This window comes from Aquila chrysaetos, chromosome 12, assembly GCF_900496995.4.
Source record: "Aquila chrysaetos chrysaetos chromosome 12, bAquChr1.4, whole genome shotgun sequence".
NCBI lineage: Eukaryota > Metazoa > Chordata > Aves > Accipitriformes > Accipitridae > Aquila > Aquila chrysaetos.
In genome coordinates this window covers 4,677,541-4,690,122 of record NC_044015.1, presented here as the reverse complement: position 1 = coordinate 4,690,122, position 12,582 = coordinate 4,677,541, and the positions used below count along the sequence as shown (strand labels likewise).

General features: G+C 52.5%; 1 protein-coding gene across 7 annotated transcripts in view; it reads right to left on the bottom strand.

Moving 5' to 3' along the window:
• The window catches only part of LOC115349301 (junctional sarcoplasmic reticulum protein 1-like), a 33,735-nt gene that overhangs the window by 6,414 nt on the left and 14,739 nt on the right, over nt 1-12,582 (bottom strand). For 3 of the 7 annotated variants that reach the window (XM_030033383.1, XM_030033384.1, XM_030033387.1), the window contains exon 1: nt 7,273-7,342. The exons of the other annotated variants lie outside the window; for them this stretch is intronic. In XM_030033383.1, the coding sequence (XP_029889243.1) occupies nt 7,273-7,327 (55 nt within the window). In that variant the 5' untranslated portion in view covers nt 7,328-7,342. Of the gene's footprint in view, nt 1-7,272; nt 7,343-12,582 lie in introns of those variants that run through there. 7 annotated transcript variants of the gene reach the window in all.

Here is a 12,582-nt window from a genome sequence, read left to right as displayed (position 1 = left end):
AAAATAGCACCCAATCACCGGGAGCCGGAGCACCCGCGCCTCAGCCCCAGAAAAGGCAGTTTAGCCCCAGGCATCGAAAGCAGGGGCTGCGGCTAGCAAGGCGGGTGCAGGGGCATGTGGCTCTCAAGGGCACCCGGGACACGGTTTGTCCCTCTGTGAGCCCCCCCCCCCCGGCCATGGAGAGCAAGAAGAGGGGACAATTTGTTCCCCGACCTGGGGTCTCTGAGCCAGCTGTGGGATGGACATGGGTGCTGGGGATGCAGAGAGGCAGATCAGAAATCTGCCAGGCACGGTTAAGAAGGTGGTGGAGGGGAGAGGAGGAGCAATCCCCTGGGACCAGCAATGCTTAGACAACCCCAGTGAAAACCACTTTTTGCCAGTGTTTAGGTCCTTTGCCCTCCGACTCCTCCGATTTCCCCGCCGTAGCTGTTCCTGTAGCCAGGTCCCCAGGAGCCCTGCTGCAGCCACAGGCACCTCTTGGGGAGGCGGGGAGGGATGTGATCCTCACCGCAGCTTCCCGCTCACACGAGGTAGCGAGGAGACGAAGCATCTCTCATTTGGGGAGCTGAAAAGGACCATCAGGCTCTGGCCCTGCCTATGCCAGTTACCCAGAGCCCCCAGCTCAGCACAGGCAGGTACAGCCTCAGGCAGAAGCGCCTGGCGCAGGGGACGTGGTACAGCCATGACTGGTACAAGCCCGGCACATCTTGGAGGCATCCTGCTTTGAGGACATCTCTCTTATGGAGAGCCACTTCTGAAAGGCTTCAGGTTTATAAAAAAAACCTGAAACTGTAATGTTTCACAGCTGCAGTATTGACATTTTTCTTGAGCAGAGGTGTGAAAAGTCTTTAATTGCAGGATCTAAAGGAGGAATAAATTGGGCACTGGCATCCGGAGGGGACTTAGCCTTTTTCCAGGGCTCCGGACACCCGGTGAGCCTGGGTCATGGTCTTGCTTTAGGACCATGCAGCAAATGAACTCAGGAGCAGTCGTCTGCTTTCCAGGGCAGGGATTTCCCCTCTTTGGCAGAGACAGGACCGAGCACGCCGTGAACCCTGCTGCGGTATAAATAACGCGCCACAGAAGCTGAACGCAGATGGAGAAAGGGATGGAGCTGTAAACAAAGCCCCCCCCCACCATGCCAGGGTAGTTTTCTCAGTTTTATTCCCACTCCAATAAGGTCAGGGCTGTTAACTGTTCGCTTTATAGGGACATAATGAAAGCAGAAAATCATAAACAGGCCAAATTAAAATCCCTTCTTCTCCCAGTTAATTGTTTTCCATGGTGCTTGCAGGTTCGTAAGCCTCCTCCTGCCTCCTGTGGGCGAGATGCTCCTCCCAGGAAAGAAGCTGGGGGTTTAATGGGCAACATCTGCACGCACACAGCTCAGGCAAAATGTCCTCCCACTTCGTCCCTGCGTGGGGCCATGGGACAGAGAGCTCTCCTCACCCTTTCTGGGACCTTTCAACACCCTCCCCTGTAGCTGGGAGGGACCAGGAGCATTTTTGCCTCCACATGTTTAGCTCTGAGCAGTACCCCGTCGAGCTGCAAAGCCTCCACCTCCATTGGACAATTTATCCCAGGCAGGTGGAGGAAAGAGATTCCCAGAGGCAAATTCTTTCCTAATCCCTCAACCCCCCCCCAAATCCTGACTTCTCCCTTGCCCTGAGACTGATAACAGTGTCTCTGGGATGGGGTTAGCTCAGAGAGTAGGAAACACGATCCGGCTGTGAGACCAGGCAGAGAGAAAGCTGCTGGTGGAAGAGCTCGGGAGGGCAATCAAGCAGCGTGATGGACGGCAGCCTGGCTGCACACGGGCTGCGCTCCATGTCCAGGCTAAATATTGACTCTCTGGCTTTGGCTGGATAACACGAATGTATCTTTTCTGACTTCCCAGGCTGTCAGCTTGCCTCAGATTCACACGGGTGCGTGACTGTCTGCCGTGCACCGGCCGCCCCCGAGGCTCTGCCGTGGCTTCGTGGTTTGTGGTCCAGACGGACTGAGTTGTGCTGCAGCATCCCCTCGCTTCTATGGCAATGCTCATTTATCCTCCCACAAGGACATAATCTTCTTTCTCCCCTCTTTAATAACTCGCAGTCAAAAGGCAATCATAAAGACATACAATTAGTCACTGATTATTTTCGGCACAGGTTAGTTCTGGGGATGAATTTTCCTTTTCTCCGTGCAATTCCCCCTCTCCCCAGAGCCCCTACTGCTGTGGCAGCCCCAGCCCGACTCCGTCTCCTCCTGACACTGGTACAAGGGGAGGCAGATGCTCGAGCTGGTTGTGCCGGTGGGTTTCCTGCTGCCCCGGCTCTCGGCCCAAACCTGCCAGCTCACTGGGCTGGCTGCAGGTCTTTTCCCCCAGATTTCATCCCTGGCTCCACCAGAACCACCCGACCGGGTTCCCAAGACTTGGGAATTGAAAACATCCTTCCAGTCCTTGAAGCATTTATCCTCCAACCCCTCACGTAGACAGGGTTGGGCTCTTGACCTGATTTTAAAGACAAGAATCTGGATGTTGTCTGCTAAGTCCAAGTCCTCTGGGCAAAGCACACAGCTCTGTAGGTTGGTCCCTGCTCCAGCAGGAGCCGTGTCACCTCCACACCGGCATCGTCCCTTTGCGCAGCTGCGGGCTGCAGTGGGTGCCGGCTGATCCGGGGCTATGCAGGTGAGTGCCCCCCCCCTGCCGCTGCCGGCTAAGCCGCAACGCGCTGCCTGGCAGCTGTTGGCACCAAACAAATACCTGCCGGAGATGCACATGGCGCTCAGGCCAGGCGTTGCACGGGCTTGTTGTAGGTGCTTCATGTCTCGGAGCCCTCCACCCTTCTCTTAGATGTGGTCGGAGGTTGCCACCGGGCTGAGATGCGATCGGAGGGGGGGGGAGCGGGGCTGAGGGCTGGAAGAGACGATCACAGAAACACGATTTCTCAGGGAAATCAGGTGAAGGAGCATCCCGATTCCTCGCACGATCAAAAACCTAAAGGCACAAGTGTCCCCATAGCAACGTGGCCACGTCCCAGCGCTGACAACAATATTCTGCTGACCCAAAATTCCTCTTTCAGTTGGATCCAGCATACATCAGCTCTTCCCATCCTGAACAGTTGTGCAATATCTGTGTGCTGAAACACAGCTGCTGCCTCCTTACCCTGAGGTAGCAACACATCAGCGTCAGCCGGGGAGATTATGTCTCCGTGTGACTGCAAGAACCACAGACCTTTACGAGTGTTGGCATTATTAAGAAGTGCTCAGGAAGTTACAGGAAGCGAAGAGATGTCTTCTCTCTGCCAGCTGTGCTTTTCCTGTCAAATCACGATCTATCATCACAGGAGATTTTAGATACGTTGAGCTGAGCAATCTCCTTGGGGAGGTGCAGCTAATTGAACGCCCGGAGCATTTTGGAAGCTGGATGTTCCTGTGGCTTCACGCCACCAGGCATTGCAGTGGGGTTGGGTAGCACTGCCCGTGTTGGAGGGAGCCAGCGAGAGAGATGGAGCATCCTCTGCACAAGCCGATACCCACAGCTGATATCTGGACGGGCTCCGCTGTCCCAGTGCCATGCCCTGGCTGGCTGCTTGCAGGTCACGGCCCTGCTGTGTTCAGCTAATGGAAAGCATCTGGTAGAGAACTGCTGCAGGAGCTCAGACCTGGGCCCTTCCTCATAGCTGCAGTGATTTGGTTAGGCAGGAAAACATAGCCGAAGGTATCTTCTGCCTCCTCTCCTGGGGCAAGGGTTTGACATGGTGTGGAACTGGAGAGGAAGAAGACGGGAGCTCTGCGGAACAGGTACCGGCTCAGGCCGGTCCCTGGTTTAACAAATCACAGCTTGCAGCTTCTCTGAGGATCTTCTTCTTCCTCTTACCCTGAGCTTTTAGCCATGGGTGAGCCTGGTAGGACAGCAAGCCAGAAACACGATGGGTCTTTGTTTAAAGGCAAGGGGACATCCTGCCTATGGACCGGGCTGGGAGGGCACACCACCCCACAGGGTCTTCAGGAGCACGATGCTGCAGACTAAGCACCAACTTAAGACATTCGTCCAGCCGAGAATGGCAAAGGTGATCACATTCGTCAGAGAAACGCTCTCCCATGTCACCTCTGGCTTTCCAGCCCTGAGCTACAGCTGGCCATCCATCCATCCAGGTACAGAGCCGCGGCCGTGCCGGACACATGCACCCACCTGGAAGCAGGATCCCAGTTGCGTTCAAGGTCTGGGTTGTCTCATAATTGTTCCCAGTGATGGAGGAATCGTGCTGGGGACAGGCCTCAGCTTGGCAGAGCTGAGCAGGACAAGGAGCAGCCATGGTCCTGCCCTCAGGTCCTGGTCCCTGCAGGTCACCATGGTCCAGTTACAGACCTCAGTCCCAGGACTGGCTGGAGCTTGGGCCACTCAGCACCATGACAAGAGATCAGACTGGCAGGGGCAGAAAACACCCCATCGAATACATTCGTAACTGGTCAAGAGCTGTGCGGATGTGCTCTTAAATGAAATGAACTTGTTAGGTCTCTGCAAAGAGCAGAAGAGGCAACAGAGAGGGTGTGGGAAGCCCCTTTTGCCCTGCACGTCCTCCCTTGCCGTGACATCCGTGTCTGAGCAGGGACGAGCACAGCGCAGGGACGTACCACAGGCAGTGATCCCACCCGCGGGGAAGGCTCCCGGCCCCCCCGCTCTCAGCGCAGCAGCTGGGATCACACACGGGTGAGTAACACCCACATCCCACCACGCTGCTGGCGGCCAGTACAAAAGACCGATGCGCCGTCGGAGGGAGAGCCTTTCACTGGGCTCACCTCATCACCTCGCTAAAAGCCATTGGAAGCATTGATCCCTCAGCGCGCTATATGATCTATAGATATTCAGAGCAGCTCTACATTAAAGCCAATCTGATCACACTCTAATCCACGTGTGACCTAAATACTCCGACTTACAAATCTCAGAGGTTTTCGCTCTCTTTGCCTGGCAGAAGGAGCAGCATTCAGGTCAGTGGGAACAGAAGATGCCGGATCCCATTAAATGCTACTTTTAGTCTCGGCTGCTTTCAGTAATTGTTCCATGATCCGTTTTCTAACAGCCCAGCGTCGCTTAGGGCTAATCATTATTCTTTTTGAAGATTTACAGCTGTTAGTACCTCCGAGGAGAATACAAGTACACGACTGTGAACATGACATTTCAAACGAACTGTCCTTGGAAGTGCCATTTGGGAACAGGGAAAGCAGCCGCGATGCTTGTCCCTTGAAGGGCCACTGCTGGGGGTTGTTGCTTTATCAGTCTGAAACAGCCATGTCAGGGGAAACTGAGGCAAAAGGAGATTGTGGGGGGAAGTGAAGCTTTGGGTAAGGGGTGCTGGAACAGTCTGGGAATAATAATCCCAATGATCACAAATCTTCCCCTTTTTGACTTTTCTGCAGGAGGGCAGCGGCCGGTTCGTTAGTGCCTTTATCCGCTCAGGTTTGGTCCCCCCGCGCTGGCAGTGTGGGAGCTGTAGATGCCGACCCATTCCTTCCTTTCCAAATCACACCCAAGGAAGGAGCCGCTTCCCTCTGCTCCAAGCAGGTGCCCTCCAAACAACACAGGGCATCGGGAGCGAGAGGGGTCTGCTACCGGCGCTGCCCCGTGCGAGTGGCGAGGGGCTTTTCCCCCGCTCCTCGCAGCAGCCGGCATCTTTGGGACGATGGCACGCCACCGGAGAGCAGGTCCTGCTGGTTTTAGCACCTTTCCCAGGGCTCCAGGTTGTCCCCACATCATTAATAACACTGCGAAGCCCCAGCGGGACCAAGCAGCCATTTCAAAAGCAATCAGCCCGTGTCTAGAGAAATGCCTTTTCATCCCTCTGCCATCGTTGGGGGGATGCTCACAGCCCTTGGCAGCTGCGCCGGGAGCTGCCGGACTGCGGGACGGCAGAGAGGAACCTCGGCCCCAGCACCCTCACGCTGGCTGTGAGATATGGCAGGGGGAGGAGATGCCCCAGGAAGGCTTCAGGTCTTTAGGGTTAGGAGGGTCATAAAAGAACAAAATCTACCACAAAGTACAGCAGAAAGTACTGCAGCAACAGCAAAAATAGCAGAAACTTCCTACCCCCCCCCCCAACCCCAGACCCTCGGCTGGGGTTTCCCAGTTTCCCTGTGCCTCCCCACTTGGTTCCCCGTTTCTCTCTCTGTTATCAGACAAGAAATTCCCAATTTAAAATTCAGCAGACTTCAGAAACCAAGGGCAAAAGTTTCATACGTGCCAGGCTTGTCTGTTCTCTCCTCCCTGCCTCACACCACATATTTCTCGGTTTCTTTGTGACAGTAAAGGAAAGCTGGAGAGGTTTGGGTTCTGCTTTCTTAATAAAAAATCCCACCCTTGACAAGACCAGGACTGTCTGCTCTGGTGCTGCTTGCCCCTGTAAGGCACTTGCTGGGGTCCTCACAGATGTGTTTTGTCATCTCTCCAAGGTTTGGAAACTTTGATGATGACTTTCCTTCTCCAAAATTTTAGCTGGTCTCTAAACTACTTTCTTAATTGTAAGCAGCGCAGAAAAGGCTGGGACCTGGGGACAAGGTTTTTGAATGACGTTCCCTTCTGCTCCAGCTTTCCCTCTCCCTACTTGCATAAAGTAATGCCAAATGAAATACATTACGTAATAGTAACAAGCAAGAACCAAACCATCAAGGCCTCAAAACAGCAGCAAACCCCCTTTCCCAAGCCACATTCTTAATTATTCCATTTTCTCTCCTTTTTGCCCACCATCCTTAGTGTCATCCTGCAGACCAGGTTTTGTCCAGTGCAGGCAATTCCACTGCAACAAGGCAAATAAATAATCGTTTGCATCTGCCCTGCTTGCAGGTCTGTAGGAAGTGTAGGGCTTTCAGCTCCCATCCTCCTGGGCTAAATTAGAAGACATCAAAGCTCATGATCTTTAATGTTTTTTAGTCCTTTCCCAAAATGTCCCTGCTGGTCATTTGTTCCTAAACTATGTCCTGCTCAAACAGCACGCAACATATTTAAAATAAGCCTTGAGACTCCCCACAGCTGCGACCAAACTACAAGAAACCCATGACTGTGGCTGGCTGAAGCAAAGGACAAGCAGATGAAGAGACGGATAGAGAATGGAGCATCCCCCCTTGCCATAAACCCAGCTTCTGCTGACTCCCCACCACCAAGCACCCAGAGCCCGGGAAGCCAGCACCCTGCTCTGCAACACCGGAGCCAGTGTGCTTTTGGCTGGAGCTGACGGTCAGCAGCTAAGCAATTAAATTTCCCCTCCACCCTGTAGCACAAACACAAAAGCCTACCAGGAGCGTCGCTCCGCTTTCGGCACCCGCGGCCGGGAGCTGGCGCAGAGCCCATCCGTGCGGCACTAAGAGGAGAGATGCCGCTGTATTTTATGCTCGAGGGTCATCGTTAATACCCGCAGCCTGCAAGGGCTTTGCTGAATTGCAAACACTTCGCTCGAGATGCTGGGTTGCAGGTCAGGAAGAGTGTTGCCAGCATAAATCCAAGGCAGCTTCTCTGAATCCATGCGGTTATGCTAGATTTATGAGGAAATTATGGAGCTGTGGCTCTTTGGCATCATAAAGGCCCGTTTTTAGGACTGATGCTTCTTCACAGCTCCCTGCCATCACCAGAAGAAAGCAAATGTCCTGGAAAAGCCGGGCTGCAATCACCAACTTGCCATGATTAATACAAGCTTAGGTGGAATTTTTAAATGAATGACAGAGCAGAAGGTTCAAGAATGAACCTTGAATGAAAGCGGGCTCCTTGAATGAAAGCAGGCTCTGCCCACCTGGCTGGGGGAAGGTCTTTAAAGGGACTTGGACAAGTACCTCCACCCGGATGGCTCCTGAGTTGAACAATCATTCAGTCTGGAGCACTGCCCTGGTTTTTATGCTGTTTTCTCACCAATACCACATGGCAATGTGAGCATCAAGGCTTGTTCTGACTACTGACCCTTCTCTTTTCCCTCCTGAAGAAACCTAACAACTTCATTCTCACTCTGGTTTCAGCAGCCTGTGGTGTATTTTGGGGCAGGACGTAGCCCTCCATCCATGATCACGCCTTGGATTGCAGCAGCAATGTTCGGCACAGACTGAATTAGTTCCCATGATCGTCTACGACACCAGTCTGGTATTTCTTGGCAAAAAGGCACAAAGTAATGAAATGCGCCCCAGGACGGGGCAGGTAGATGCAGAGACACGCACGGGAAATGGCAGTGTGCCGGTGTTTGCTTGCGTGCGCAGCCAGCGAGGACTTGAGGCAGAAGCCTGCGGGCTCTGGTAGTAACAGCTATTTAAAGTGATGATGGAATTATCAAAAAATGGCAACACTAGTGCATGAATGGGCAGAAGAGCAGGAGATGAGCTGCTCCATAGCCTTCTCCCAGCACCAAGTGAGAAGGTGGGAGCCAGCCAGGCTCTGTCCCCCAGTTGCACCCTCGCATCTCTTGTCTAGGGTCTCCTCAAAGTGACCACTGAAGATTTTGTGACTTTGGTCGTACATCCCAACTAAAGGACCAGGGACCTGCATCCGGGTGTAGGCTCCATCCTGGGAAGAAAAGCCAGGCACAACAGCTGGAAGGGGGGTTTTGGCAGAGTACTGGGCAGGAATTGTCTTGTCTTTTCCCAGCTCTGGGACAGGCATTTGACTTTGAAGCGTGGCTGCCCTCGAGTGGTGTCTCAGGGGCACGAGTGAAGCCCCTTAAAGGGATGCACGCTTGCAACACAGCTCCAAGACATACCCATAGTTTCATCAGTTCCCTTCCCTCCTCCTTGCCCCACATGTGCCCAGCCTGCTTCATGCTGAGAGGTATGAAAGCAAAGCCAGCTGAGTCCTTTTGCTGTTTTTTTTTTTTGTTCCAGTGTAATGCAAACAGCAGCCTGAAAGAATTTCCTCCTCAAGCCCCAAGTTAGGCCCCAAATTAGCCATTCAAAACCACGAGGGTTTTCTTTCCGTAGGAAATGCTGCAGGAGTCTTAGGCACCAGCAGCTCCCCGTCTCCAAATACCATGCTTGCCAGGCTCAAGCCTCTGCATCTCAGGAAGGAGCCAGGTCTCATCAGCACAGCCGAGCACGGTCTCCAAGCCAGTCCCAGGTCTCTGCAGTGATGCAGCTGATTTAATATTCTAGATATCCAGGGATTTTAATAGCAAAAGCAAGGAGAGCACAAGACACCTCCCCTTCAACCACCTTTGCCCCTCCAGAGAGGTGGGGTGGAAGAACCCCCTCCATCCCCATCAGCCTCTTGCAGGGTTGGATGGATCTCATACACCCCCTGAAAGCCTGGTAGTGACACGCACCTCTAACAACCTGCTGATTATTTCCGACCCTACATAACACAAGGAGGGTGCTATAGAAATGCTGGGGGGGGGGGAGAGGCAACTCCCCCCCCCTTCATGCCCACAGAAGCTATCCCCAGCTGGAGGACCAACCACCCCCAAATTCCTCTATGGTCACCACTGGGCTTTTCTATCCTACAGTGACCAGGACCAGAGACAGAAGGTGTGGTGGCCCAGCAGGTGATAAGCAAGAGAATGAGGAATATGTCTGGAGAAACCAATCAGCCCGTGCCAGAATCCCATTTGGAGTGTTTTGCTCCTGTACTCGGAGGTGAATGATCTCATCGGAGAAGCATCAAAGGCAGCAAACATTTCTGCAGGTGAATGAACAACAGAGCCAGGCTGAGAACCGTGGGACAAGCCGAGACAGGTCACAGCACAAGGCAGAGACGGGGTTTGGCTACAGGGAGGTTCGAAGCTCTGGGCTGCCTCGTGGGAATTTCTTTTAAAGTCAGGCTGGGGAGGAGCGTTGGTGAGTAATTGCTCCACGACAGGTCCAAGAAGTGAATAATTTTCCAAGAATAAAGGTTAAAAGCCTAGAGATTCCAATGAAAGGCGCTCTATAAATAGGACTAAGTAGGCAGAGCAGTGGGAATAACGGGCAAAAAAACTTGCTGTGGAAAAGGGGTGGAAATGATCTGACACCCACATCAGGATTGGACATGCGGTTGTCTCTGCCAAGCATATGTTTTACATAAGCTAACACTGCAAAGAGTTTTGGTTTTGGTTTTTTTTTAAAAAAAACCAACTTTCAGACACCCCTCTGAGAGCACGGCCCATTGCACCTCATGCCTGATGAGAGCAGTGAGCTGTCTGAAACCATCCTACCCCAGTGATACATGACTTGACTTGTCCCTGGACCAGAGCATCATGCTGGTGTGTGGGACAAGGCACCAGGACAGCAGCTGAAATATGGTGTTGCTCAAACCATCACGTGAGATGACTTCTACTGTGCCCAGAGGAACCAGAGGAGCCTTTCTACTGATTTTTGTCCTTTGACCTTATCCCCACTGCCCTTCATGTCCCTTGGCAGGGACAAGCAGGGTGCCCTGGCTGGGGTGCAGGCAGGCAAGATGGTGGGCAAGGGCAGCCTAGCTGCCAACGTGGATGCTGCACAGCGGAGCTCTGCCTGCCCGTGCACAGACGTGAGGGACCTGCATCTCCCTCTTCCACTCAAACAGGAAAAACAGCCATCCTGGGAACATCTAGGAGGGAGCCATGCCTCCTTTCAGTTTATCTGTTGCTGGTCAGTGCTTTCTACAATTACAAGAAAGAGGGGTGGGGTGCCAGATAGCATGATCACGTACACCTTGGTTCTTTAAAAAACAATAGCCCATCTGCAACAACAGGCTGTAAATGAGCTAACTAACGCTGCTCAGAGATCTTCGAGTCACTGTGGATCTAACTGTGCAAATGTCAGCTCAGAGCTTAAGACAGTAAAAAGGCATCCTAGGGAACTGCTGCGAGCAGTGCAGAGATGATGCTAGAAAAGCCCATCCTGTGTTTGCAGGAATACCGCGGGCACCCGTGTCTCAACTGCTGCCGCCAGCTCTGGCCACCTCCAAAAAGACACAGATAAGCGAGAAAAAAGGCCGGGAGCAAACGGTGCATAGAGCAGAGCTTCTACATGAGGAAATGCTGAAGAGAGGAAAATGTCAGCTTGGAAGAGAAACAAAAACCTGAGAGAGCTCCAGAGGGGGAGCAATTACTCTCCAATTCACAAAGCACAAAAATTGGGGTCCCAGATGCAATTAGCAAGCAACAGGTTGAAAACCAGCAAAGGTCTTCTGCAAAGACACATAAGGGAGTCATGGATCTCACCGCCATGGGATGCGGTAGGAGCCAAGTGAAGACCTACTTTGCAAAAGAGTTTAAAAACCTGCCTGGAGGATGGGTCCATGCTATTAGACTTGAGAGCCCAAGATTAGACTCGAGAGCCCAAGTTTAGACTCGAGAGCCCAAGTTCAGCAAGTCGGTCAGCCGGCCGCGGCGCTGCACGCCTGCTCAGCCTGGCTGCGCTCGCTGACTTGCAGTTGCAGGGTAGATGCAAATCCAGGAAAGTCAGATGATTTACAGGAGCTTTGCAATTGTGTCCAAGGTTAGAAGTGAGGCCCAGATCTGCACATCAAAACAGATTTCCCATAAATTACTATGTTAAGGCTTTTCATAAAAGTTTAACAGCATGAAGTATGATTCATGAGGAACCTGTAATGTTTAATTAAAGGGGAGAAAATGATCCTGCTGTGAAAAACTTCCAGATCCCATGCCAAGCTCATCATTGACTTAATTTACGGGACATAAACAGGCCAGAAAATGGCATGAGCAGTAAAGTCATGTAACTTTTGCCAATTCGGGATACAACGGCTGTGCAAAGGGAGGGTGATTTACAAACTGAATGAGGCGAAGGCGGAGGTGTAGCAAGAAAACAGTGAATAAACTCCTGGGCAGCGCAGGACGGGAGGATCTAACCCATGCTCTGCTCCAGCTGCTCTTTTTGCTACTGCCCCATTTCTGCCTCCTGGCATGAAGGTCACTGGTCTTATACAGCCATGAAATTCCCCATTGGCTTAAATTACATGCGTCCTTCAGGCTTCTAACCCTAGATGTCAAACTGTCAAGGCTGCCATGTCAGTGACATGGACATAACTTCTGGTCTAACTCCAGCGAAACTGATAGAATTACTTTGGATTTACACCAGTACCAACCCCCTGCACCCCACCCGCCGCTGGGGAACGTTTCTCCAGTTTCCCTGGGGCTCCGACTTTCTTGCCCTGTGCATGCCTCTCGGTGTAACCATGCCCATGGCGGGATGCGACGTGTGCCCAAAAAGGGATTCTTGGTATTATTCATATGGAAAAAATGCTGTGGGATTGGTTCCCTTCACGTAACTAACTGGTCCCATGACCTCAGTTTCATGATTCTTGATTTCTGAGTGAAATAATTTCCAATACCGAGAAGGGAGAGGCTGCCGGATTTGTGGGGAAGGCAGCGGGGAGGCTGCAGTGAGCAATTGCTTGCAAAAGAGACTGGCTTGAGAGCCACACCTAAGATGAGCTTGGCTCTAGCCTTGCATCCCCACTCCATCTTTCCGGTGCCTTTTTAGCAACCATGAGCAAGCCAGTGAACTGGGACCCTGAGCAATACCCAAGAACCACAGAAACCTGTTGCTGGAGACGCCTTTGATGGGGTGTTCACCAGTCCCTAAATAGAGCAGCTCTCCACTTATGTGGAAAAGAGGGACGTGAAGAATTCAAAACCAAGAAGGGAGAGG